This window comes from Hypomesus transpacificus, chromosome 18 (assembly GCF_021917145.1).
Source record: "Hypomesus transpacificus isolate Combined female chromosome 18, fHypTra1, whole genome shotgun sequence".
Lineage (NCBI taxonomy): Eukaryota > Metazoa > Chordata > Actinopteri > Osmeriformes > Osmeridae > Hypomesus > Hypomesus transpacificus.
Genome location: NC_061077.1, coordinates 4,694,555 through 4,722,535, shown reverse-complemented (window position 1 = coordinate 4,722,535; position 27,981 = coordinate 4,694,555). Strand labels below are relative to the sequence as shown.

The following is a 27,981-nucleotide window of genomic DNA, read 5'->3' as shown; positions in this document are numbered from 1 at the left end:
ACATCAGTGGTAACATAATCCTTGCTTTGAATAACAATAATAGACTAGAAAACTGCCACACACACAGACACATTCTCAGACAGTGGAACAGGAAAGTTTATTTAGAAAAATAAAAAACACAATACAACTAGTTAAAACTTAATATTCAACCACGTTGACAAAATACCAGCACAATACAAAGCATCAATATAAATATTTTCAGTAGCATTCCGATCCAAAAATAAATACATTTTAGTGTTAGTCTGAATGGAGTTATTTCATCTACTGTACATATCCTTTAAGATTATATAATCTCTGAGTAATCTGATCCCCTTAATCCTATCAAGTTGATCGTCTGACTGTGTGTTTACCACAGCAACAACCCTGGTGATGTAACAAGCATCAACATGTTGTCACTTCACGAATGCGGGAAGGAAGTAGCACTCATCTAATGCCGTAGTGACAACATCTAAAACAGAATGTCTGACAACTAAAGAGCTTTGATCGATAGAATGATTAGAAACGTTTCAACGAACATTCAGGAGACCCTGTAGATGAACCTTGAGCAGGGATGTGGATGGAGATGAGAGAGGGTGAAGGGACAACAGTGCGGCTGGAGAGGCAGCGACTGTGACGCTGTGATCCAGGACGGGATCAGTTGGGCTCGTCGATGGGCCTGCGGCAGTAGGGACAGCAGTTGTGTTGCAGCACCAGCAGCTCATAGTCCTCACTGTGGAACATCTGCAGCAACACCCAGAGAGTCAGGGAACACAACGCCATCATGCATGTGTGAAGGTGCACCCTTCAGGGTAAACCAGGAAGACTCGGGGTGTGTGTGTGAAGTGTGTGTGTGTGTGTGTGGTCGTACCTGGAAGCAGGAGGGGCACATGGTGATGCTGACGTCAGGCAGCAGGGAGCGGTAGTACTTCCACTTGAGGGGCTTGGGCCAGCGCCTGATCAGGACATCCCTCCTGCTCATGGAGCGCAGCACGGAGCGACTCACCTTCACAGCCACAAACTCAGAGCCACCCTGCTGCAAGGACACACACACACATGAAGAGATACACTCCTGTTAGATCGGCCTCCTTTACATTCAGATCTTGATTAAAAGCACAAGTTGAATCTTATTTCCCTTCCTGGAAGGCTACCCCTCCTTCCCCCCCCCCTAGCCCCCTCCCCCCCCCCCCCCCCCCCCTCCTAGCCCCCTCCCTCCTTCCCCCCTCCCCTCCCAGCCCCCCTCCCTCCTAGCCCCCTCCCTCCTTCCCCCCTCCCTCCTTCCCCCCTCCCTCCTTCCCCCCTCCCCTCCTAGCCCCCCTCCCTCCTAGCCCCCCTCCCTCCTTCCCCCCTCCCTCACCTCAAAGCTGAGCTTGGCCGTGAAGGGGTCCTCCTCAGCTTCATCCATCCCATCATCCAGCTTCAGAGACTGGGATTCTGATCGCCGTTAGTTAGGGATACACACACACATCATGGAGCCAGGACCAGGATCCACAGCACAAGTAACCCCCACACCCGGCAGAAAAGGGGTCCAGAGCACATACCCTAGGGCCTGTCAGTGTGTGGGTTGGGGGAAGCGGTGCAGACCTGAGTGCCCTTGAGGGCAGCCAGACTAATGCAGGTTAATCCCTGGCTCGGGCTCTCAGGGGGTTAGTGTCATTAATACGAGCGAGGAGAGCTCCTCTAGCCCTGCTAAGCCCCAGGGCTAATATGACTTAGCTCTGGCAGCTTACAGTGCATGATGGCATCAGGGTCATCAGACTAAACAACTTCTCAAAATCCAAACAGTCACAAGTGTGAATCTGACACATACAGATGGACACACACACACACACACGCACACACACACACACAAACATGTTCAGATGTAGCGTGTGTGCTGTTAAAGGATACCCCCGCTGCTCATCTCCTGCCAGCGAGCCGCCTTCCGGTCCTGCCGTGGGACCTCCAGGTCGATGAGAGACACAGCCTCCTCGTTAGTGATGCCTTCCTCCAGGTAGAACTCCACCAGAGGTAGCACCTCTACACACACACACACGCACGCACACGCACACACACACACACATATATATATATATATAGATACATAACACAATGATCTCTCTCTGTCTCTCTACCTTTCTCACCCACATACAGACAGACCTGGCATGTGTGAATGAGATAGCTACCGTACGAAGAGGCTGAGTAGATGAAGGGCTGTTTGCAGTTGATGCAGGCGCTGCCCTGACTGTTAAGGAGGGGGTTGTTGGTGGAGCAGCGGTAACACATGGGAATCAGGTCCTGGGAGATCCAACCACAAACACCATAGCATGTAGCACATAACATGGATATAATACACAAGCATAGTTTACAATGAAAGCAACTCGCATCAACAGGCAGCCGTGAACACATCCACACAGACAACTACACAAGCATGACTGCAGCACCAAACATGGGTTAGGCCCACTACTGCCCCCACTGCTGCCCCCACTACTGCCCCCACTGCTGCCCCCACTGCTGCCCCTACTGCTGCCCCCACTGCTGCCCCCACTGCTGCTGCCCCCACTGCTGCTGCCCCCACTGCTGCCCCCACTGCTGCCCCCACTGCTGCCCCCACTGCTGCTGCCCCCACTGCTGCCCCCACTGCTGCTGCCCCCACTGCTGCTGCCCCCACTGCTGCTGCCCCCACTGCTGCCCCCACTGCTGCTGCCCCCACTGCTGCTGCCCCCACTGCTGCTGCCCCCCACCTCGCTGTCATGGAAGGGCTTGGAGCGGACGGTGAGGCTGCCCAGGTCCATGGAGTCCTGGAAGCGGGCGGGGACATGCAGCTCCTGCAGCTTCTCATAAGCATGTCTGGCCAGCTTGAAGGCCCCCAGGGCCTGACTCTGCTTGGCCAAGGCATACAGGATATTACTGGGTACGCTGTCAAGGAGAGGCACTCTGTCAACTGTGCTGATGAACTCACTGTCTGCATCCAGCACTATGAACACTATCATCATTAAAAGGGCATTTTTTAAATATTCTTTCATCTCTACCGATACATGCGATGTCTTGAATATTTGAGAAAAGATTATTATTCTATCATAATCTCCTCATACATACTAATACTGGGCTAAACTCAATCACAACGGCCTCATAATGCACTCAGCACTCCTCTCACTTCCGCCATGGCATCTGTGATCCATATGACTAGTTAAAGATCCTGCCTGATGTACCGTAGCTTGTTTGTGGTAGCGCGTGCACCTCTGTGTACAGTATATGTGTGTCTGTTTTAGAGGAGGAAATTGCTGCTAGTTTGTATTTATATGAAGGAAAATTGTTGTAGAGGGCGTCTTGGAGAAAGGCAACACTGGGTCAATGACTTCCAGCTGTAGAACTGGCTCTGATCCATCTGCATGTCCTCTGTCCTGGCCCCGCCCAATCCCACTGAGAATCAAATACAAAATTGCCTTTTGTTGTTTAGTGGGGCTTTCCCGTAACATTGTGCCATGTTTTTGTGACCAGGTCCATCTAGGGTCTGCTAAACCTATAAATCCTAGTTCAAAGTTTTTCGATCGGCTTTGTGTGGCTGGAGAAGATTCCAGCTGCTCAGGCTGACTTCCTTCTGGAAGGCCGGGATTTCCTTCCACCACTGTGTGTGTGAGTACTGAAAATGTATGTGTGTCTTTGGAGGTGGGGGGCGTGTATAGAGGGAGTGAGTGTGTGAGCAGTTATCAGGGCGTTTGTTTTGGTTACTGAGGATGTGCTTCTTCCTGGCGTCCTCTCTTCCTCCCTGACACTGCTCGGTTTCCCCTGACCTGTTTGGGTTTCATTCCCTTCCTCTATTTTTCAGTCCTTCCTCAGATTCTTGCCCTCTCTCAGACCCCTGAAACATTACTCAGTAATCTCCACATCAGCCTCATCAGCTCACAGTTAGCAGACAACTCAGGCACTACTTGAAAACACGTGGAAGGATACACTTTGGAGATGCCCAGTGGCACGTCTTTTGTGAGGTTGTGAAGAAGGAACCTGGATATGTTGAAGAGCGTCTCTGGCAGATGCGAGCTGAAAGGTTCATCCTGGGAAGGGGCAGAGGGGGCAGCAGAGGGAGAAAAGTTGGGGGAGGCAAAGAAGAGAGAGAAATTAAATAAATAAGTAAATACATGTTGGTTAAATGTTGGGTTAGTGTTATTCGGTGGGGAACCCTTCCTCCACATTTCCTCAGTCTCCTCAGCTGGTATCAGTGTGAACAAGAAAGGCTGGGCCACACCCTGCTGCCTGACCAAACAGAACACCTCTCTCTCCCTGGTGGACTATCAACGGGACCTCTCCCTAACATAGAGCAGCCTGGCATGCTTCCATACATCAGTCCATGGCCTGCCTGCCTGCCTGCCAGAGTTAAAGTGAGACATACATGTTCAGTTTCCTGCTCTGGTCTTGATCACAGTGATTCCTCACTTTGAGGGTGTGGCCCCCACACCAGAGTACTGTAAAAATAAACAGAGAGCAGCCCTGCAGACACCAGCCTGCGGCGCCTCTGTCTGCCTGCAGGACAGACGCAGCTCATAAGCAGTCAGAGCTGGCTTTATCATAAGCAGGGCTGCTTAATGGACCCACCATAGGAGGAAAGGCTGGGAGTCTTGATTAATCTACAGGAGGGTTACCATGGAGATAGGTTCACAGCAGGGTCGTGCCGTGGTGATTGGCGGGAGAGGGGTCGACAGGTTTGTTCTGGGGCGAGGAGTGAGATCTGGGGGCAGACGGAATCTCTTGGGAGGTCTCCTAAAGGGTGTTTTTGGTGTATCTGAGTTGGTGTATCCATGTTTAGTGTCTCTGTCTGGTTGAAGTATTGTAGGCCTATCTCCTGCTGCAGTTATCTGCCTCTTGGTTTCAGTGAGGCCCTTCTTCATCTGTCAAAGGGCATCACATGACCTTCCCTTTCACCTCTCAGCCTGTCCTGCTGTCCTCATGCTGACCCTGGGGTCTGGGCATGCTCTTACCGTGTAGCGCTGCACCGAGTGGTAGACGTGGTAAAGCTCTGCCAGCTGCTGGAAACGTTCAACCATCTTCAGCATCTCCTCCCTCTGCTCTTCACTTTCTAGCACACACACACACACACACACACGTTAAAACCCACCCTAACAAATAAGTGCAGCCTTCCCACCCACATCCAGAGGAGTTAGGTCTAGGTAAAGGTACACGATTAGGTATTATTTAGGTGTAGGTGAAGGTATAGGGGTAAACTGTAGGTGGAGGTGTACTGAATGTGTTGGTACATTGTAGGTATAGGTGTACTGTTGGTGCAGGTAGTGTCACTGCCTCACCCCTGGCAATGTCCAAACACTGCATAGACAGCATCCAGTAATAGTAGGCTGCATCATTGAACCTGCTCTCCACCACGGCATTGTGGGTAAGCTGCTCCAGCACCTTTACGGCTTCGCTCTGCCGGCCCGCCTTGTGGAATGCTGAGAGGGAGAGATTAAAGGAGGGAGGGAAGGGTGGATGGATGGAAGGAAGGATAGAGAGAAAAATATATAAGGTTATGATGTGCTATATAACACTGGCCTGTAGTGCTGCCTCACGGGCTATAAAAAGCAGCCAAACACTTTTCAAGAATCTGTGAACAGTAACCATAGCATGTACAGTGACATGACTGGTCTGGTAGATATCCTTGAGTTCCTCAGCCAACACACTCTCATTCCCAGCCTCAGAATGATCGTTTTATTACAGCGGGGGAAAAAATAGAAAACGAAAAAAATGGACACACAAAAATACTTAAACTTGTGCACCCCTCAATGTGATCTAAATGCCAAAGGCAATTTGTACGGAACGTATATGAGACAAGGTTTTCCCCCATTTTTCACTAATAACCACAAACAGGCCTCTCCCAAATGTCAAACACCATGGCACTTAGCGAGCAGCGTGGTCATAAACATGAGTCCCATTGCTCATGCTGCTATCTGTGCTAATGAGAAGCAGCTTTAGGGAGGTGACCCAGCTGCCAACCCTGCCCCACTGGCCGTGGGGGGGTCAGGACACATTACTGGCAAATATTCATCAGTGCAGCCAGCCGGATAAAACGCCAGTCAGCTGTTGCTGGTTAGTGTAGGAGCCCCCCCTTTTCATTAATACAAACCCACAGACATGCACACACACATAACACACAAACAAACATATGCACACTAACACACGGACACACACACAAACACACCACACATGCTAACAATGATGAATCGTTGGAGTGGTCTGGACTCCTTGAATGTGTGGTGATGTCACTGTTACTTTTACAATGCACGCTGTGCATGTCTGAGGAGATCCAGCCCCTGGTCAACGTTGCTAGGTGAGAAACCGCTAGCAACCAGACCGGGGTCTAAAGTCAATTACAATCAATGGTAACAGTACACCACATCACTGCCTGACTAAAATATACCTTACAGTCAGCACAACAGTAGATTACTGGCTGGCAACATAATCAGGTTTGCCTAACTGTGCTCCAGACAGGAAGAGAGAGAGAGGGATATTATGCAGGGATCAGGATAGCAAATATGCATGCTAATTATAAATCCATGCTGTGATTAAGACTCTTCTGAGGCAGAAAGAGAGAAGGAGAGAGGGACACATGGATGAAATGATGGAGGATAATAACATTGGGCAATCATCGTTAGCCGTGCTTGTAGTGGGGGTGATTAAAACCATGCATGTCATAGTGCTGACAGTCAGATCCGCTGTGCTCTGCCTCACTCAGCAGCTGTACCTGGCAGAGGGGCTGCTTCCACACTGGACACAGACAGTCAGGAGGAAGCAGTGAAAACTGTCTGGGTCCAACACTGGCCAAATATTTGATATGTCCCACATGCAAACATGTCCGGTGTAGAGCCGGTGTAGCTCGAGATGGTCTGGGTCAGGAGGGTCTGGTGTCCTTTCCTCTCACCTTTCTGTGCCTCCTCAAAGCGGTCGTTCTCCGCCAGCCACTGGGCGTAGGGTACATACACGTCGTCTTTGAACTGGACATGTTTCTCCACCAGAGAGAAGGCCTGGAGGGAGGAGAGACAAGAGCTGGTGGGGGGGTTCAGATCACCATCACATTAAACACATGCTCAACTTCACGGTTGTATTAGATCATACACCAGGATATGAGAGAAACTGAATCATGGCTCTCATCCACCAGGCCAAATGCCTGGGGCCATTCCAACAGGAGGTGATTAAAAACACAGGCTTTGAAATTGAGGCTTAGAACATATTTTTGGAGGCAAAAACATGATTTTGGTTCATATTTAACGAGGGACACTAAGAGACAAGTGTAGCCTAATTGCATTTCACAGTCGATTGCTGTGCAGATGGAGCTGATTGAGTCAAATGTGGTATTCTGATAGGACCCTGTGGATGCATACCTGCCTGTCATGTTGATTGATTAACCCTAATGTCCCATGGTCCAAACCTCCGTGTGTGAGTGTGTCTGTGTGTCTCAGCGTCATGGGAAACCCCCCTGTGTCCTCAGTCAGTGAGCCTAACCAGGCCAAACCCAGGCCCAGGTAGAGAGAATGGGAGCAGACAATGGCATCCATATGGGCCGTACTGTAGTAGACTGTGTTCTGTCCTCTCTCAGAGACCACCACCCACAGAGAAGAACATAAAAGCTCACACTCTACCTTTCTACCTCTCTCTCCCTCTCTCCCCCTCTCTCTCCCTCTCTCTCCCTCTCTCTCCCTCTCTCTCCCTCTCTCCTGATCTAATAAATACCCAGCACTATTTCATTCCTCCACTGCCATGCCAGGTTCCTGTGACTGTGGATTTCATGTTCTCATTCTGGCGTCCTAGTTTCTCTATGGATATGTGCTCTCTGTAATGCTTAGTACTTGATTAACCACTGGAGATGGGTTTAGGAAATGTAGTATTTTCTCTGTTTGTATCGCATGAGTGGTCCTGGAGGAGGGGGAGGGGGGGTGATTGAAAACAGAACAGAGTGTTTAGCTAATGCTCGTAAGTGCTTTCAAGCGTTTTGTGTTTCTTCAACGCTAGTCATACTGGGGGCTCAGACAGCTCAGGTTTTATGAACATGGCTTCAGTTGATGTAACAGTGGATACACATCCTTACAACCAGGACACAAAAGGCTTCCTGGAGGGACAGGTGTGAAAGTGCACTCTGAATGGGAAACAAAGAATGCCTCGTGTTCTGTAGAGTGGAAGGAGTTTGTGTTTATCATGAGCGTAACCTGGGACTAAAAGTCCCCATGGAGGCTGCTGAGCTCTGACCTCTTCCCAGTGGCGGGCCTCCACATGCAGCTGCACCAGGGCCTGCATGTCCCCCATCTTGGAGAAGGTCTCTGAGGCGTAGCCGTGGTGCTTCAGCTTCTTGAAGTAGGCCGCACACTTAGCCAGGGGCTCGCGCTCGGCCTTATCCAGCTTACGGGCTATGTCAATCAGCCTGGCGGAGGAGAAGAGGGGGGAGAGATGAGATCAGGATCAGGGTGAGTGTTGAGCTTGTGTGTGTGTGTGTGTGTATTTGTGTTTGAGTGATTTCCAGGAAGGGCCTCACAGGGGACCCATTATAAATCAACCCCTAACACACACACACACAGGCCTATCTCCTGCTGAGCACCACATCACATTGAATGAGACCCTACTCCACACACCCAATATCAGTTAAGTCTGATAGTCAGCTTGGCAGAGCTGTTCCCTGGGTTTGTTATGCTGGGTCTGCACTAGCCTTGGTGGTCTGGGCCAGAGGGCGGGTGCGATTGACAGCTAGCAGACACTGGGCCAGAGATGGTTCCCAGGGGAGTTCTGATAGGACAACAGACCGGACTTAGTCTTATCTGTCAGCCTGCTTCACAACCACACACGCCCTTTCCACTTTTCCATGAGGAATCAGGCGGTCTGACTGACTGAGTGAGTGAGTGAGTATGGATGTGAATGTGCCACCCACATGTCTGCCCAGCCGTGCTCCCCTATGATGTCGATGGCCTTGAGGTGCTCTCCCGCAGACAGGTACATCTCAGCCGCAGCTCGCGGCTCCTTGCTGTTCTTGGCCCAGTCAGCCTGTTTGGACATCAGCAGCCGAGAGTTCTTAGGGTCTGCTGCCCCCACAAACTCCTGCAGGGGGGAAGAAGGGAAGGACAAGGAGACAGAGAAGCAGAAAGAGAGGGGATGGACGGTGTTTAGGTGGTCAACAGTTTAGCAGTCCCACTCGCAAATAACGTATGAAGTAGCTAACAGATTCAGAATGTTAGATAACAGATGCTGCAGGTGTGGTAGTCAGACATCCTGAATAAGCACCGGGTCCAGAGAGCTGTGGGGAAGCCCAGCTTGGACAGACCAGCGTATGGTGGGTCAAGGCTGAGAGGGAGGCTAAGAGCCAGCCACACAAACATCCCCAGGCTCCAGCCCTCCGGTGGCCGCCCCAGCTAAAACAAACAGCCTCCAGGACCAGATGGCCACACAGCCGCATAAATACACAGCAGCCAGAACACACAGAGATGCACACGTACACACACACACACTGATGGAGGGCCAGGAGTCGGGCCAGTGTCATCTGCCTCAGGACTGAGAACATTCTGATGGTGATCAAGGAGGCCTCTACACATAAACACACTAAGCACAACACAGGATGGCGTCACCTCCCACTGACCCCGTCACAGCCCCCACACCCCTCTGACACTCTCTCTCTCTCTCTCTCTCTCTCTACACCCACCACCTAGAACTGCTGATGGACGTTGGTGTGAAACTTGTGTATGTAGTACGGTGACTGTGTGTGTGTGTGTGAGAGAGAGAGGGAGAGATAGCGGGGAAAGAGGGTGGGAGGAGAGATAAAGAGAGAGAAAGAGAGAGAAAGAGAGAAAAAGAGAGAAAGAGAGAGAGATCAAGGAAAAAGACAGAGAACGAGGGAGAGCAAAAAAGAAAACTGAGGGGATGAGGTAAGGAGAGATCCCTGTGAAAGATGTGTGGAGGTGGCTTGTCTCAACACACACAGCCTCCACACGTTCTCCTGTAACAGGGGACATTCTGTGTGAGTGGGCCAATCTATGATCACTCACCTTGGCGTACTCAAACATGCGCAGGTCCGTGTACATGCTCAGAGCTCTGGAGTCGTAGCCATTGCGTTTATAGAGCTTGGCAGCCTCGTGGAACTTGCCCTGGTAGGCATAGACGTCGGCCAGGAACAGATTATCGTCACTCTCACCCCTCTTCTTCCTCTCCTGCAAACCCATCAGCATGGACACAGTTACACTTCACAGATCCAGCCTGTGTGTCGGTGGTACTGGGGCTGTGAGGCATTAGGCTGGGGGTCAGATTACCACTGGCATCCAAGAAGACATTTCCTTTAGTTGCTGTACTGTGAGTTTATTTGGCTACGAGCAAACTACTTTACAAAGCAGTCAAAGTTCAGTCACTAACAGAAACACATGCAGGCCTTTGTGAAATTCAATGATCCTTTCTTTCCACACCAACAAAAAAAGCATGTGTTTTTTAAAGCCTTTTCCTGCCCGCAGCAACTCTAATCTTATCATAAAGTTGTCCAAGAACACATATGAATGCATTTATATTCTCATAGTTTTTTCCTGATTGAAACACCCCAGGAGATTAGTTAAATTCCCATTAAGTTATGCTTTTTCTGTCCTTTACCAGTTCTGGCTCTGTGCGTGCTTGACTTCATGTATGCAAGTTTCTGTTTGTGTGTGTGTGTGTGTGTGTGAGGTCAGCCTGACGCTAGCCTTACCCTCTGGCTTTAGGCTGGGGTTTGAAGTAGGAGCCAGAGGAAAACCAAGTAATTAAATGCATTATAAGGGTGCTGCGTGCAATCGGACCAGTCTCTCCTCTATGTCTCCCTTTGATGATGTCAGGACCAGCTCTGGCCAGCCAGTAAATCTACAGTGTTCCACCCTGATTAAGGCTGTTAGTGCTGCCCCCTACCATGGAAAAACACTTTGAACCTCAACTAATGTCCTTCCGACCAGGGAGCTTGCTGTACCTCAATGCTACTGATGAGCTCCAGGTAACGCAGGTCCCGCACTCTGATGAAGGCCTGAGAGAGGGAACAGACACGGAACGTTTTCATTCACATGACCCATTTCCTGTGAGGGACACACTAATGGAATCAGGCTACACCATCTGGTGATGGACAGTGGCATTACAGTTCATTGCAATACAATGTTCCAATGGGTGTGTTTGAATATGCACGCACATCTGTGTGTGTGAGTGTGTGTGTGAGTGAGTGAGTGAGTGAGTGACCTTCTTGGCCGTGTCAAAGTCCAGTCCCTCCAGGGCCTCTGTGGCCAGGTCTCTCCAGTCGTTGTCCGTCACCCCCAGACAGGCGATCTGATAGGCCTCCTTAAACATCTTCCTCTCCAGGTATTGGTACATAGGAGCGGACTGGAGGATGGTGAGGAGATCACAACAGTCAACCAACCAAGCTGCGATGACACACATCCTCAAATGGAACAACTAGCCACACACTGACCACTGGCAACACCTCTCAGCCTAACTTGAATTGTTCTCTCTCCCAATCCTCCAGTCATCCCATTCTCTCCAGATAGACCGGGCAAGCAGAGACACCCACCTGAGGCACCTCCACTGCAGACATGGAGTACACGTGCAGGCAGAAGATCTTGGAGCCATTGTAGCCCACCACAAAGCCTTGCAGCTTCTGCTGGTGCACAGGGAAGTTGCTGGCCTTGATGTTGAGGTAGCCACTACCAGAGAAGCACAGCATGTCCTCACACTGGGTGTTCCAGGCTACGCTGTTCGCATTAGGCTCCTGTGGAGAGGAGGGGGGGGGGGGGAAAGATAGAGTGGGGGCAAGTTTAAGGTCAAAGAAATGTGGAACTGTAGGGAAGAATGAGGTAACATGGTACCATGTGATATCATGATCAAAGAAGCAATAGCCTGTGGCAGAGTTCAAATTCCGCCTCGAATAAGCTTTGAAATCAGCTTCCTGTCAGCTTTCCCCCTCCCCCCCTAGCCCTGACTGGAGAGTGTGAAGGGGCTGGCCCCTGACCTGGAAGAGCAGCTCCTTGGTGTTGATGTCATAGACCAGACAGGTGTTGTGTTCATCCACCACGGCCAGCTTGCTGCGGGACATGCTCATGTCCAGACAGCGCACCGACGTGGACTGCTTCAGCAGCGTGATGGCAAACGGGTTGTCCACAAAGATCTTCAGGATCTACAGTCACAAACTGAGGGTCATACGACTGGAAGAAGCTCGAGCTCCTCCATCGAAACACAGAGAGTTTGAGTTGTGCTGAGGAGAGGCTGACACAGCCAGGGTGTAGTGAGAACACAGTCTGAGGGGCTTCTCCCAGGTACTCACTGCTCCGTTCTTTAATCCCACCAGCAGGCCCTCTCTGCCCGGTGGGCCACCAATCACTTTGATGTAGCGAATCAGAGACTCCATCAGCCACTCCTTCTCCTTGATGCTGGTGAAGGACAGGCACTGAAGTCTCTTCTCCTGGAAACCCCCAGAGGACAGAGCCCAAATCAGACAGCGGTCAGAGCCCAAATCAGACAAAGACATTCATCACAGACAGCCTGGCACCTAATCACACACATGTGAATTTCAGGACAACCTTTTTGACTTTCACATTTTGTTTTAAGCTTATAAATACGCGCCACAAATCTCACAACCGTGCACTATTGTATCCTCTGTACTCTGTCCATGCTCTTTGAAGTGTGGTGTGTAACATCTGTAAAACATACTGTGATGAAGACAGAGTTTAATATGATTGGACACAAGCAAGCCTAGCCCAGTCATGGGTTGCTATAAAGCTCTAACAAGGCTATTAGAGGCACATCTGAAGACCCCCTGTCACACCCCTGATTTAGGAGGGAAAAAAACCCTCAGTATTCTATCTGCTCCTCCTCCTCTCTCCCCTGTCAGAGTCCAGAGAAAGGAAGCAGAGAAAAACCACGAGAGACAGCCAGAGCTTCCACAGACTGTGGTCATGCCCTCTCACTTCTCTCTGTCTCACTCCCACTGTCTGACAAGGCGAAGGAGGGAGGGAGGGAGGGAGGGAGGGAGGGAGGGAGGGAGGGAGGGAGGGAGGGAGGGAGGGAGGGAGGGAGGGAGGGAGGGAGGGAGGGAGGGAGGGAGGGGGAGAGAGGGAGGGAGGGAGGGAGGGAGGGAGGGAGGGAGGGAGGGAGGGAGGGAGGGAGGGAGGGAGGGAGAGGGAGGGAGGGAGGGAGAACCTTGGAAAACACACAGCTGGGTCTTCTTACAGGCAGAACCATCAGGGGAACCACCAGCATCTCTGGTCTGGTCTTTCTCTAGCCTGTTCCAGGTAGCACTATATCACTGACCCCTTATTCTGTTTCCATCATGTTAATGGAATTACATTTTTTCCCCATAGCCTACTTCACAATCTATCAATGATGGATTAGTGTAATTTAGATGGGACGGTGTCACTGCAAGTCATTGTGAATCAGGTCACAGTTTTTTTGTGGTAATACATTCAAGAGGTGCATGCTCTCGAGTGTTTGAGACAATGCTGCTTAACAAGTCCTGAAGAGCAGACACCCAGTTCCTGGTGCAGCAGACACTCCACACTGTTAACATACTCTGACACATACCAGCCATGCAGTCTCACCTGGCACAGGATGATGTGCAGAGAACAGACCACAAGCAGGTTGCATTCAAACTTCCTGCAGATCTTCTCCTTGATTCGGTAGTGCATGTCGGAGGAATCGTCCGAATACAGCTCGTATATGAGGATCTTCTCAGGAAGCTGGATGGCCAGGCGGTTCCTGTAGATGGCAATCTTCTTCACCAGCTCCCTGCACTTAATGCGCACTGGAAGTGAAAGGGATGAGACGGGGGGTGGGGGAGAGAGGGTTTGAGGGGATGATAAGGGGCCCTACTGCGTGGCCTGGCGGCCTGTGAGGAGGGCTGTGTATATGTGAGCACACCTTTCTGCTCGGTGATGAGGTGCTGGACGATGACGTCGGTCATACTGTCTCTGTAGGCGTAGCGGTCCTTGTACAGGCCGTGCACGGTGCTGAAGATGAGCTGGACGAAAGCTATGGTCCCATCCTGACAGCCCAGCACCTGCAGGGGAGCTGGTTAACACACTCAGCACAACAACGGAGCAGTGCATCCCATTATCACCTCGGAGAAAAGACAGCGAGAGGCACATTCTTCCTGTTGTCAGGGCCCGATCTGGCACAAATACCAGACAGAAAGTTCTCTCTCTCTCATACATCATCACATGTGGTATAGACAAAGAAAAGGCATCTGTGTTATTGGTTTGTGAACCCATCTTAAGCTGTGACGCCATTTCAAATCCCCACCTTAAAAACATATCACAGCATTGTGACACTGTTCCCTCTCACAAACACATGCTTACACACATCATGACATGAGATCTTCTGGTATGGGAACAGTTCTACAGTATGAGGTCTGATTTCACACTGTTCCACAAGGTCTCCAGAGTATCCCAACCCACCACATAGTTGGAGTCTGGTTTGACCCGGCAGGTCCACACCCAGGAGTTCTGCTCTCCGATGGTGCCGAGCCGCACCCCGTCTTTAGTGTAAAGGGAGGCCTGCTTATCTGAGCCGCTCATGACTATGTACTCCCCCTTGGAGAAGTAGCTGACGCAGCAGGGGTCATAGGTCAGAGTTCTGTCCTTCCCTATCTGAGAGAAGCAGAGAAGCAGCCATGAAGACAACAAGGAAATCTCTCGACAATTTATGAAACAGGGTCTGGGCCAACACTTTCCCCAGACTGGGCTTACACACATCAAAGCCTGCGGTCCATTTAGCTGTCCCTTTGAGTGCCTGTCCAAAAGACATAAAAAAAAAGAAACACTCTCTTTTCTAAATAGGCCCTATTGTGCTGGCACTTGAGGTCCATTTGTGCAACGTCATATCAGTTCCCCGACGGTGCATCTGTTTCTCCTCACACTGTAAAGAAAACCGCCTGACGGTCCATTCTTTTGCCCTGAAATAAGACCCATTTGGACAACCTTCGTTGTTTTATTACAGACTATTCCTAGCGCTGTAATCAAAACAGCATGTTCACTTAAACAGATAAACATCCCAGTGACAACGTATGAACCTAAGGTATCATGGCAGAGTAATGAACAGTGCATATTTGTCTATGATTACAGTCATACCCAGGGGGACTGGGAAGGAGGGGCTGGAAGGGAAACGTTATTAAACACTGAACAGGATCACGTCCAATGCAGTGTTATGGTTTCAATTGTTTCTGACAGGGTGATTGCAACAGGAATATTGACCTACAGGTTCAGTGAAGAGGTATCATGACATGATGCTTTGGACATTAGGCCGTGTGTAGCAGGTTGCCTAAATATAATTGTTGCTGGTTGCCATAGCAAAAAAAAAAATGTAATGATAACATCCAGACAACTAAGGGTTCGTTGATCAATCAAAGTTTCCAGGCATTGTGTATTAATAATGTAATAATTTGCATCCACACCTGTTTACCGCTAAGCTGGTAGAAGGACAACTTCTGGCCCCAGTCTGCTACAGCCAGGATATCATTGTGCTCATCCCTGAGGTCATGAAACAAATCAGTGTTATGACATGATTATACACTTCAACGCTCTGACACTGTGCTAAGGTAACACATCTGACTGTCTACAGAGATCTGCGCCGCACATCTATCACTCAAACGTCCTTATTTTCACTTTCCTCTTCTCCCCTTCCATACCTGAGCTGGCTGCAGTAGTCTGGGTCAGAGATGACTTCTTGCAGCAGTGTCTCTGCTGTCTCTTCTCCTTCAGACCCGTCTCTCTCTATTCCTGACCCTGCCTGTCTCTCTACCTCCAGCTGCCCATCCAGTAGCCCTACTGTGCTGCTCTGTCTGCTCTGGCACCAGGTGGCATCAGCCAGCAGGTACAGCTGCTCCAGACTTCTCTCATCCACAGCATTGTCATCCTCTGCCTCACAGAATGGCATCCACTTCCACCAGTCCCTGGGAGAGCCTGCCTGGTCAAACACTGCCATCTACTGGCGAACTCAAGACCAAGACCCTCGTTCTAATATTAAGTCAAAAGCTCCTATAACATTTATGAATTGACTGAAAAGTAACATGCCAACCACATTCAGGGACTAACTTTGATGGATTCCAGGCAATGGACCAGATAGGAGAGGAGGAGCCTCCTGGACGCTCTATTTTGACCTTCTCCTCTCCGTTTTTATTCCTGATGCTCACCACCCCATTCATCATTCCCAGGGCCAGGTACTGGCCATCGTTGGTCCACCTATGGTCAAATGGAATACTTCAGCACAGGTCGGCTAGTGTTGCATTAGGTATATAAACACCGCTTTCTAAGTCTGAAACTAAAGAGTCACACTCACCCGCAGCATGTTATCTTGCTGCTGACTTTATGTTTGGAAACAGACTTCTGCTCTGGGGACCACAGACCTACAGAAACAGAATACAACAAAACAAATGACTGATGATTTAACAACAACAGTGCTACTTTAAATATGATATCCCTCAGGGAAATCAAAGTGCAGTCTCAGCCTACTTACCAAAGTCCCCAGAGGAACAGGAGGCCAGTTGGTGAGTGACAGGGTTGTAGGCCACACACTGGATGGAGTCATTATGGCTGAGGAGATACACAGGAATGAGCTAAGCAGCTATCCAGAAAGATTGACCATAAATCACTGTCATATATGAGTCATATATGTGTGACCTGGTGACAAACTCACGTGTATTTTAGAATCCCTTCCAGTTTAGAAGTCCATATTATGATGCTTTTGTCAGCAGACCCCGATGCAAACCGTTTTCCTGTTTAAAAGTAGGATACCATATGAAACAAGATGTGGTGATGGTGGTGGCTATTAAGATATTATTATAAGTTGTCAAATGTCTAGTACCATCTTTAGCATAAGCCACACAGTAAACAGTATCCTTGTGTCCTTTCAGGGGTTGAATAAGAGTTCCATCCGATGTGTCATACACCTAGAATAAAGACGTGTTGATTCCCTTAGTAGGCTTACTGTCAGTTACTGCCATATGGTCAGTTATTCATGTTAACGATTATTAGTTACATTTTTCTGGCAATACAGAAAGAGTCAAACAAAGGGATATATATCTTACCAATACACGATTTCCAGCAGCAACAATAAGTTGGCTGCCGTCTGGTTTGAAGGCAAGATCGTAGATACTAGAATGAAGAACATGATCATACCATTTTATGACTGCTGACCCTGTGCAGTGCACAGAGATGAACGTACTGTAGTTTATAAATAACGTAACCTATATTGTACACATCTATCTATCGAGCTATTGAATTTGAGCATCCAAAACAAGTTCAGCATATTTTATTTATAAGTAGCTAACCGTAACCTTAATAGAGCTACATTTTAAAGGTGCTTTCATAGCGTATGCAACATAGTAAAATGGACAAATTATATATAATGCTTTTAACTGCTGCCTCAGGTCAGGCTAGACAGCTCAACTAGCTTGCAGCTAACTACAGGTAGCTAATATCATTGAAGGGCAGAGTATGCAGGCTACCAAATGTAATATGAGAGACGTAACTGCATGGCATAATACCTACCTTACTAACACAGTTTCTGTTCTATGTTCTTTCAAGTGCAACTAACGCAGCACTTGAAAGCCCTAGCTCATCAATGTGGACAATGTGGGAGTTTACATAGTAACCGCCGTTGCTACTGTACCCTAACACTATAAACTAGATACTGCTAGCTTTAGTGCGTTAGCATTAGACTAACGTTAGAGCTAACCAAATCAGACAGCAGACACAGAAAAATACTCTTACCATTGCTCAACTTTGTCACGATCATGTACTTTGTCTATCCATGTGGCGACGGCTCTCATTGTGACTTTTATCAAATCGACTGATGTTCAACAGATTGCTACAAGATTGCTAGCTTGCTGTCAGCATCTCAGTTTGTGCATTCACTGCCAACTCCTGCGCAACTACAGGTTCTCTGCGTTCGCGCATGTCATATCACGTCTGAAGCTTGGATAAACTTTGCTACTCTAGGCTAGCTTCCATGGTGTTCAGATTTGCGCGAATAAATACATTATTTCATGGTTAAATTGTAGTTTGGATTTTATTTTTTACTCCGTCCAATCTGGTTAAAGAATCGTAGGCTAGTACAATACGGAAAGCAACGTGTGATGTTTACTTCATCATCCTCGTCTGCCAACTGACGGCTAACTAGTGATCCCATGAACAATTATTCAGGCGGAAAAATGCGTGGCTTGCAAGATCTTCACAACAGTAAGCATTATCAAGCAAAAACTGAAGAATATTGTAGCCTTTCATGGTATGTCGTAATGAAAACGTGCTCTCAGTCATCATAAGATTTCAACCTTATACTCAGACGATCCGTTCTTGCGCCGACTGTGAGACAGGTACTGAACACTGCTCATAAATCCGAACTCACGCAATGACTGTCACAACCAAACAACTCAAAAAACACAGAGCTCAACGTAGATCTGTTTGTGAATAACTCTTAGACCTCAAGCCCCGTTGGATACATGGAGGAGTCATGCCAAGCTTCTAGAATGCCACCAGGCTGGGTGAGAGTGGTGAGACAGCGGAAAACTGGAAAGACAGCTGGTAAAATGGACGTCTATATAACAAGGTGACTCAGTACATCTTTTTCATTATTTATGCAATGTGTTGTCACAATTATGTAAGCTTAACTCAATAGAGATCACTCAGCATGAGGATAAGTGCATTGTGGCTGGAATCAGACCATCAATACCAAATTAACCAATCAGATTACTTTCTCTGCAGTCCCCAGGGACAGAGGTTTCGGTCCAGGGTATCTCTTCAAGCCTTTCTCCTCCAAGATGAAGGAAGAGATTTACACATGGAACACTTTGACTTCTCCACCAAGGGTGGCGGTGCAGAAACCCCTCTTTCCCTGGCCTGTCAGGAGGGACAGAAGAAGGAAACCAGACAGAAGGAGAGACGGGGGAAACTGTCAAACAGCAGAAAACAAGCCCCCTCATCCACATCCTGTAGGCAGAGGACCAGACACAGAGACCAAATCACCATTCTTACCCAGCAGTCTTCTGACACAGCTCCCTTCGTCAGGGACACACATCACAGAGATGCAACAAGGAGTTGCACAGACGCTGGTATTCCGCCACCTGACATCCACAAAGACGTCCCTCAGAGAAACACTCATAACTTATCTAGCAAGGATAAGGATGGCAGTTATTCAGCTGACAAGGGCCCATCAGCAACTGAGGATGTCATCCTGGAGAGCAGTCCTCAAAGGAAAGGACTGCTGAGGGAGAAGCTACTGAGACTGGCCCAGCCTGCTGACCCACTAGATCCTTCTATTGGCCAACAGGAGAAACTTATAGTTTCTCAGCTTCCTGCTCCAGTAGTGACGATTCAGTCAGCCACTGAGAGTGAGGGGGAAGATGAGGGCTTGGCTGAGGGGAAGGAGGTTAGGAAGCCTGATGCTAAGGGTGAGGTTATGGGCGACTTGGAAACAGAGGTGCCGGAACAGGTGGAGCTGTTGTCATCTCCTGAGACCACTGGAGGGAGCCCTACACTCGTGATAGATTCCAGTAGAAGTACGTTTCTATTTTGTCTGTACCAGTCTTAAACAATGTAAGTATTTGTCAGTTGTGTTGCTAAATGAAACTCAAATGTGATGGTCTGTCATGTCCTCTTGTTATGCAGAATCAAAGTGGTCGGTAGACAAACGGAAGACTAGTCCTTACTTCAGCAGGAAGGCACTAAAAGAGGGTAATGGTTAAACTGAGTAATAGGGGTATCAATGCATGTCAAAGTGTCAGAAATGGAATGGTTCTTGAGACTGGTGTACTGTCTCTACCCAGGTCTGAGTCCCCCCAGGAGAAAAGCATTGAAGAAGTGGATCCCCCCTCGCTCCCCCTTTAACTTGGTACAAGAGACCCTATTTCATCATCCTTGGAAACTTCTGGTGGCCGCCATCTTCCTCAACAAGACCACCGGTGACTACACCCCCCCCCCCCCCCCACACACACACACACACACACACACACACACACACACACATACACACACAGTAGCATGGAAAAATACAAGAGTAAGTGTCTATGTGTCCTTTTTCAACCAGGTAAAATGGCCATCCCAGTGCTGTGGCAGTTCTTTGAACAGTACCCGTCAGCAGAGGTGGCCCGGGGGGCTGACTGGAAGCCCCTGGCTGGGCTGCTCCGGCCTCTGGGCTTGTATGAGCTCCGAGCCAAAACCATCATCAGGTTCTCTGGTGAGTCCACAACAAACATGTCCTGGTTCACAGGCAAAAATGATTTTCTAATGACTACAAGGTGACTCTTAAGTCAAAATGCCCAGATCCCTTTTTGTGTTACACAGCCTCATACTTCTTTGTGTTCTATACAGATGAGTACCTGACTAAGAAGTGGCGTTACCCCATAGAGCTCCATGGCATTGGAAAGTATGGCAATGACTCCTACAGGATATTCTGCGTGGAGGAATGGAGACAGGTGAGTGAGTCATACAAGGAGTTACATCAATATGTGCCTAATATTCAGTGCTGTCTCCCACCATGGAGACGGTTGGGACACTAACTCAGTGTTCGAGCATTTTCCTGCTGGTCAAGTTGTCCCAGGTTCCAGCAGGAGGACTCAGTAGTAGTGTTTACTTGATACTTTATTACACACGATACAATGCATGTGCTGGCATAATGATTCTGCTCGCAGCGGCTCCCTGCCGCACCCAACGGAGACACCGTCTCGACATCCAAGCAGAGAGCAGCGAAACGTATTTCCCCTACGAAAGGGACACAGAACCAATATAAATCTATATCCTGTTTCAAAAGCCCGTCCTGCTAAGAAGATGTGCCCCGACTGTGTGATATGACGAGTTGCTAGTGACGTGCTAGGTCTCAGAGTCTCCTGCATGAACCATCTCCGCCTGCTTCAAACTGTCCCCTGTACATCGCTTTGGATAAAATAAATTAACACATAACAAAAATAGGTTTTTATTTGGGGTCAGATGGCTGAGCGGTTAAGGAATCGGGCCATTAATCAGAAGGTTGCCGGTTCGATTCCTGGCCACGCAATTAAGTTGTGTCCTTGGGCAAGGCACTTAACCCTACTTGCCTCGGGGGGAATGTCCCTGCACTTACTGTCAGTCACTGGATAAGTCTGCTAAATGTAATTAGCTTTTGTCAACAGTGAACTTCTGGTGTGTGTTTCTTATTCCAGGTGACTCCCCAGGATCACAAGTTGAACAAGTATCACACTTGGCTGCAGGAGAACTATGAAAGTCTAGGCATTTAACATGTCTACAACAAGTCTGCCAAACCACAGGATCCATCTTCCTAATTTTCCAGCTAAACCTGTTCTATCAAAAAGGGTGGACCTTGCTCACAACAAGCCCACAAACCTGCCATTCTGGAACCCAGACATTTGAATACTACGTGCAGTGATCCTCGTACATCATGCTATGTGTTTTTTATTTTAAATAAAATGGTTTGTTTTATATACTTTAAGATGTGGGACTTATTTCTGCTTTATAATTGTTCCAATATATGAGGAAATATTTTATTTTAGTCTTAAATCCCTATTTACATTTTGCAGTAGCAACATTCTCTTCAATATATTTGGAAGAGGGTTAATGAGCTGGTACAGCTGTTGTCTGACTATATAGTCCTTGTTCCCATGCTAATACATTTTCTTTTGAAGGGCAGTGGTGCATTGTACGACGCACAGCTCCAGCTTTCTCTACATAATGGGTAACCTGATTCCTAAGGCAACTGTTGCCAACGACTAAACACTCTTGTTAGCTCGTTTACGACTTCAGTACCTATCTTACTGTAAATTTTAACGTGATAGAGATAGAGAGACCAGTATATTCCTTTTATGTTTCAATACTTCACAAGCTACAAGTTTCTGATACAGTTGCGGTAAGGAGTGCCATAAAGTTGAGCAACCTTACAGAAGTTTTGTACTAAAACTGGACTCAATTGGTTGTTGACTCAAGGAAACTACAGAAGGATACAACTACAGAATGAAACTACGTAAGCACAACTTTGGTGTGGCACACCAAATGTATATTATGTGGTAATATCTTAGCATCAAATGTCAACTGTCAATATCTCACCTGTTTCACCTACACAGCTGCTGTGCGTCAAACTTCCACTGCCACACTTGTGTCCATTCCCAGTGCCACACCTATCCATCAGAGTCGCTACCTGATGGTCACACCTCTGACATTGCCACGGCTCTCCCCTTCTACTTTGTCTCTTACAGTTAACCAGGTTAAGCTCCACGTCTCAATTACTTTTCTGGTGACTTAACAATGTTTATCTTGCCACCACTAAGGATTTGTATTACGTAACAACTCACCAGAGTATACCTAGACTGGACCCCCTACATCCACCTTTAGTCCGTAAACGCACTGTTTGGCTGGAGACACCGACAGTTCACCATCATAACCACCAGAGAACATTGTTTATGCAGAGAAAAGAGTACTTTAAGTAAGTCTGACTAAGCAGAGCTCATGATATTGTCAGATGCTATGGGAATTGAGTACCTTTGATGAGTTGGTAACACCTTTTTTCCTATGCGTATTTAAGGTATCACCAAGTCTGGCGTAAGCCATTCTATGGCACCAGCACTGAGAGAGAGGAGTACAGGTAGTCAATTATTTTGCACATAGTATTCCTTATTGAATCATAATTTTGATTGATGTGATACAAACTGAAACTGTAGTTATCTGTACTGATTTCTATGCCCCACCCCCACCTCTCTCTGAAACTGGCTTCTAGTGCCTTCTCCTTCCCTCTCAACTATAATTATAGTTCTAATGGTTTGTACGGGCTCTCTGGCTTGAAAAACAATCCTGTCTTCCAGGAAGGAAGTACGGGAGCATCTCAAGAGACAGATAGAGGAGAAAAGGGCGGGGCAGAGCATGCAGCTCGCCAGTAGGGCTGCAGAGGCGGAGTTTCTGCGGGAAGTAGATCACCTCGCTCTGTCCAACGAGAGGGAGAAGAGGGTCCATCACAGCAGAGAGATGACACAGTACAGAGATGAGAACAAGCGGGTACCACATGTCCAAATGTTGGCAGCGAGGTTGATTTTCAATGATATCCAAGTGAAGGTGAACATGGTCATCTATCTTTCCCTCTTCCCTGTGTGTGTGTAGCTGATGGAGCAGAGCTGGAGGGACAGGGTCTTAACTCGCTCCCTTGAGGCCATGAGGGAGAAAGAACTGCTGCAACTCAATCCTATCAACTGGAGCTGCACTCTTAAGTAGACACACAGGCTCAGACTGTGCTCTGCGACATCCTATAACACTACTGCATGTGTCAACAAACCAGGAGGGTGTTGTATGAGATGTCTACATTTATGGAAAAGTACAACAACATTAAATGTCTATCCATAATGATGATGCTAATTTATTGAGTGGACGACAAATATACACAAAGTTGTCATGAAACAAAGACATGGACCATGAGAAATGTTGCAAAGGAACGTGAATGTGGTCAGCTCTCATCAGCGTGTGCTACAGTACATTCTGAGTCTGATTCTGAATGAATCACAGATAAAAACATGGATGGATTTGGACCAATCAAGTAGCTTAAGTAGTGCAGTCAGACCTGATCAAGGAACCTGCATCTCACGGAGCAGGGCCTACCATTAACATACTACAACAAGACCAACACATAATAAATCATAGTTTAAAAATAAATTAAAAGGCAGAAGCAAAATGGGTAACATCCTTGTCTGCTGATGTACAATATTGGGATTGTTATACCACTACAGCCACACCATTTCACTCATTCACCTGCTCCGGGGCAAAGTGACTGGGCCCTGATGGGTCATGATGGGCCTTGAATCCTTACAGTGTCTAACATCTAACAGTAAATAAGAAGAGGGGCATCAGGCAGCTATACACTTTCATGCCAATCAGAGCATAACTGAAAGAAGCCTACATACAGGACATCATCAGCTGCTGCAGTTTCTGTTATTCATGCATTCATACCTACAGAGTCGTTCTGTGCAAAAGTCCTAATGGAGACAAAAAATGAACAGTGTTTCTATATTGGACAGCAGTATCTTCTTCATCCATATAGCAGCAGGGTTGGGCGCGCCACCTGTCTTTCTCCCAGCTGCACAAAAGCCTTTGTGTCAAAGGAACAGCATCCAGGAAAAACCAAGGATGCAAAGATAAGTGGTCACGGTCTAGATTGTGTGGAGGCAATAGACATCATATTGGAGCAACATTTTGCCCAGTGTAAGATACAAATGCATAATAACTTAGTAACAATCAGTAGAAGTCTCCTGTGCCCCCATTTGCTCTCCTAGGACAAAGTCAGGGGCTCAAGTTTGGATCTATTATCAGTGCACACATGGTCTGTGTCTTCAATATTTTCTGAATAGCTCCTGCGTCTTTAGCTTTTGTACCTGGTCCTATTTTAAATAACTCTTAACCATTATCTCTAGTCATCTTCTTTGTATTGTCCATCATATGAAGGGCAATGTCTCCCCACTGCGCCTCTCCTTACCCCCCTCTCTCTGACACCCAACATTAAAACCAACCCCTCCTTAACTGGCCAGTAAAGCTGTAGCCATTCCACCCACACTGAATCTGTTCATTGGCTTGCATTCCAAGTGTCTTCTACTTCCCGAATCCATGGCGTCTGATAGGCTATCGTCCCTTCAGAAATCCATCCAGCATTCGGTCGCCCTTCTCTGTCAGCCAGTAGCCGGCCATTGCAGCCACGCCCCCGATGAAGATGGCTGTGAACACCATGTCGCCCTTGGCAGCGAGTGTTGCTAGGGCACAGATCACCACGCCAAAAAACATCTGCTGTAGGACCAGGACCTCGTCATCTGTCATGTCATCAAACAGACCTTTATCTGGACCACCTAAGGAAAGAGATTACCAAAAGTTTATTGAGGCTGCTGTTCAAAGGGTACTTAACATACATATGTATGTGTGAGTGTGTGTAAGTTACTCGGTGGCTGGTTCTCTACACAGATGCTGTCTCGGCGGATGAAGCCATCAGCACAGTCACAGTGGAAGGAGCCCTCCTCGTTGACACAGGCTTCATTCAGGCCTGGGCATGCTATGGCCCTCTCGCTACACTCATCTATGTCTGAAAGAGAGACAGAGAGGAGGATGTTTACACAGAGAGGGAAAGAGATACTAAACACAAACACTGATGAACTCTCTCACCTAGGCACTTGGCTCCTTTGAGCTTGTATCCACGGGCACACTTTTTACAGCGGGCTGATCCACTGCCCATACAGCCCACACATGCCTGGTCACAGCCTGGGTCGGGCAGAGCAGGGAAACACAGGGTTTACTACAAACTCGTATTAATCCTAATACATGTAACATAACTACGTTTACTGAGAAGGCTTCTACCTCTGCATTCGTATGATCCATCTGTGTTGTGGCAGTAGGTGTTGGAGGGACAGCGAGCCAGTTCTGTGCCACACTCATCAGTGTCTACATGAAAAAGGCTGATTATATTAGAAGTTACACAGAGAGAGAGAGACACACACACATATATATATATACTTACCCACACACTTGTTGTCATGGAGGATCCATCCAGGTTTGCAGTCTAGACATTTGTAATCCTCAGGCCCGGTACACTTCTTGCATGAGTGGTAGCATGCTACAGTCATGACAAACACAAAAAATAACTTTTAGTATCAATAAATCTGCATGCGATTGGTTGTCCATCAGACTGTCTGTGATTGGCTACCTGCACAGCCGGGTGTGCTGTGATTGGAGCTCTTCTCCCTGTAGTAGCCGTCGGCACAGCTCTGACACAGCTGGCCCGAGTATCCGGGGTCACAGACACAGTCACCGTCTCCAAGACGTGTTCCCTCTCCCTCGCAGCGGCCCAGACCTCCACACACTCCTCGTGGCCCAGACTGACATTCTGCAGTAGGATCCAACCCAGACATAAGCCATACGAGATGTGTGAGGCTAAGGCTGTTTAACTACATGTACTGTATATATGTTTGTATAGTAGATCATCGCACAACCTTCGCATTGGGGTCCAAAGTGCCCCGGTGGACAGCAGAGTCTGAGCTCCTCTATACACAGCCACTCAAACAGGTCTGGGGCCTCCTGCTGCCTACAGGACACACACAGTGGTGGTTAGGGCAGTGACAGGTGAGTTACTGGTACTTTACAGCACATACACACACACAGACACACACACACACACCTGTGAAACCACCATGTCTCCACCTGGTCCTCTATCTGCTCCAGCAATCGGTTACAGTCAAAGTCAGAAGTCTCACAGGCCGACTCTACAATCTCCAGGAGCCGAGTCTCACTAAAACAGAAGATATTGGCGAGGCTCAGGAGGAGGAAAGAGCACAATGAAACCACTGTGATCATCTGTTTCTTCTTTGAAATTCAAACAGATAACCTTCCAGGTACTGTACACGTACACAATCCCCCAGGCAAGCACACGTGGGTACGCCTCCAACACTGGAATTAGTTCCGTGTTACTCAATCTTACAACGGCACCACTGGGCTACTGCAAGTAGCTTTAATCAGCATATGATTAATGTAAGAAGCATCAGGTTACAGGCCTTTGTAGTAAAGCATCAGGCTTAGCTTACATTGTGAGTATGGTAACTGACTTACAGAAAGCCATGATACAATGCCTGGTAACTGACTTACACAAAGCCATGATAGAATGCCTGGCATTCTATTCATCTCAGAGATGAAACATGTTGAGCCCACCCTCACCTGCGTTCATATTTAGCCAGCTTCTCCTCTTCCCAGGCAGTGTTACCACCCCCAAAGTTCTTATTGCCTGTTCTCTCCAGTCCCTAGAGGTAAGAGAATGATCACATCATATCTGATGGTAAATGAGGAGGAAGATCAGAAACATACTAACCAGAGACAAAGACCACAATGAGTGAGAAAGTGAGACTGACCTGGAGGAAACTGTCAGTGAGTTTGCGACATGTCTGGCAGGGTGCTGTCTGTACCCGGACCACTGAGAGCACTGAGAAAAGCACCAGGGCTGGGAGCAGGGGCCACGACCACCACATGGCGCTGCACACAGCTAGGATAGACAAACCACAGGGAGACAGGAAATGAGTACTGATGATACTGGATTGGACAGATGTTGAACTACATAAATACTGTAGACAGGTTCTAGTCCTTTGATGAAACAGGGAAACCAAAAGTGTTGAGCTGTTCACATGATTATTTGGCTCTTTACAGACATTATTATTACTCATTATTAGATATATTATTATTAGTTAGTATTTGAATATTGTAGGCATTTTAAGCAGGTCTAATGTGATCTCAAATCCTTATGTTTCTCAACCTTGACAGCGATCATGTGTGTGGGAGGCCAAGGGGGACGTCCTGACCTGATTAGAGGCTAACACTATCATCAGCATCATCAAACTAGACAGGACCTATAGCTCTAACTCTGCGAAGATGGCAAGCTGCGTGCCTGCTAACGTCAAATTAATTTCACATGTCAAATGAGAGCTCATAAAATCATAGAAATTGACCGTTATCGGTTAATTCAAGTATTGTACATAGACAACCGGCTAGCTAGCCCACAGAGCTTTCATTTGAGCTAGCTAATAGTACTAGGCTGTACTGTGGGCTAGCTAGATAGCAAGCTTAGTTTCATCGCTGATCCTACCTGCAGTTTGAGAGACAGACTCGCACGTTATCAAGCTTCCTCTGCGACGTCAGACTAAAACACTGCTAGCGATGCTGTTTTCTGGATGATATTATTGCCTGGTGCTGTTCGTTGACTGGTGCGCAGCTAGCTAACCTTCATAAATAGTTAGCTAGCTAGCTGCTCAGAAAAGGGAGTGCTAATGATAACTCCCCTTCTGTCCTCTTTCACATCTGCTATTTTCGCATCCCAGCTGCATGGATAGAAACGGCCAAACCCCATTGTGATTTTGTTTGAGACCCAATCATGATACGCCGAGTACTAAAGAGGCGTGTCTGCTACTGTGAACAGGCCAAGGATGAATGGCAGGTGCACTCAACGTGTTACAGTAAATTAAGGTTACAGCTTGTGTCAAGATACCTACCAAAAGTTGAAAATTTGCTTACATTCTGATAGAAATAT

At 47.9% G+C, this 27,981-nt stretch overlaps 4 protein-coding genes across 6 annotated transcripts; 2 read left to right on the top strand and 2 right to left on the bottom strand.

Annotated features, from left to right (window-relative positions):
* Positions 1–78: 78 nt before the first annotated feature.
* Positions 79–17,761, bottom strand: ift122 (intraflagellar transport 122 homolog (Chlamydomonas)). Of its 2 annotated transcripts, XM_047039438.1 has the most exons (29): positions 17,679–17,761; positions 16,994–17,060; positions 16,771–16,855; positions 16,603–16,681; positions 16,423–16,499; positions 16,246–16,312; positions 16,002–16,148; positions 15,362–15,437; positions 14,367–14,558; positions 13,831–13,969; positions 13,512–13,714; positions 12,239–12,376; positions 11,927–12,091; positions 11,489–11,686; positions 11,161–11,301; positions 10,901–10,954; positions 9,966–10,127; positions 8,858–9,024; positions 8,185–8,356; positions 6,863–6,965; positions 5,256–5,396; positions 4,932–5,029; positions 3,910–4,010; positions 2,700–2,865; positions 2,142–2,253; positions 1,867–1,995; positions 1,334–1,410; positions 848–1,012; positions 79–720 (listed from the first exon to the last, which is right to left on the bottom strand). In XM_047039438.1, the coding sequence occupies exons 1-29, from the start codon at positions 17,735–17,737 to the stop codon at positions 634–636; spliced, it is 3,567 nt and encodes a 1,188-aa protein (XP_046895394.1). In that variant the 5' UTR covers positions 17,738–17,761; the 3' UTR covers positions 79–633. The 2 variants fall into 2 exon arrangements, with proteins under 2 accessions (XP_046895394.1, XP_046895393.1); XM_047039437.1 differs by lacking the exons at positions 16,603–16,681; positions 16,771–16,855; positions 16,994–17,060; positions 17,679–17,761 and having other exon boundaries at positions 848–1,009; positions 16,423–16,515.
* Positions 17,762–18,406: 645 nt separating this feature from the next.
* mbd4 (methyl-CpG binding domain protein 4) lies at positions 18,407–21,387 on the top strand. Of its 2 annotated transcripts, XM_047039441.1 has the most exons (7): positions 18,407–18,513; positions 18,669–19,462; positions 19,572–19,637; positions 19,730–19,864; positions 19,990–20,139; positions 20,274–20,377; positions 21,101–21,387. In XM_047039441.1, exons 1-7 carry the CDS (start codon positions 18,407–18,409, stop codon positions 21,173–21,175), a joined length of 1,431 nt encoding a protein of 476 aa, XP_046895397.1. In that variant the 3' UTR covers positions 21,176–21,387. The 2 variants fall into 2 exon arrangements, with proteins under 2 accessions (XP_046895397.1, XP_046895395.1); XM_047039439.1 differs by lacking the exon at positions 21,101–21,387 and having other exon boundaries at positions 20,274–20,469.
* An 84-nt stretch (positions 21,388–21,471) lies between these two features.
* LOC124480299 lies at positions 21,472–23,284 on the top strand. Its single transcript, XM_047039443.1, has 6 exons — positions 21,472–21,915; positions 22,016–22,155; positions 22,247–22,374; positions 22,474–22,533; positions 22,751–22,940; positions 23,043–23,284. Exons 1-6 carry the CDS (start codon positions 21,906–21,908, stop codon positions 23,151–23,153), a joined length of 639 nt encoding a protein of 212 aa, XP_046895399.1. The 5' UTR covers positions 21,472–21,905; the 3' UTR covers positions 23,154–23,284.
* Positions 23,285–23,751: 467 nt separating this feature from the next.
* On the bottom strand, positions 23,752–27,795 carry LOC124480298 (protein disulfide isomerase Creld1). The gene is made up of 11 exons (XM_047039442.1): positions 27,541–27,795; positions 26,813–26,943; positions 26,622–26,704; positions 26,089–26,199; positions 25,904–25,995; positions 25,618–25,797; positions 25,432–25,527; positions 25,272–25,355; positions 25,080–25,175; positions 24,859–24,999; positions 23,752–24,769 (listed from the first exon to the last, which is right to left on the bottom strand). The coding sequence occupies exons 2-11, from the start codon at positions 26,927–26,929 to the stop codon at positions 24,549–24,551; spliced, it is 1,221 nt and encodes a 406-aa protein (XP_046895398.1). The 5' UTR covers positions 26,930–26,943; positions 27,541–27,795; the 3' UTR covers positions 23,752–24,548.
* Between the last annotated feature and the right edge of the window lie 186 nt (positions 27,796–27,981).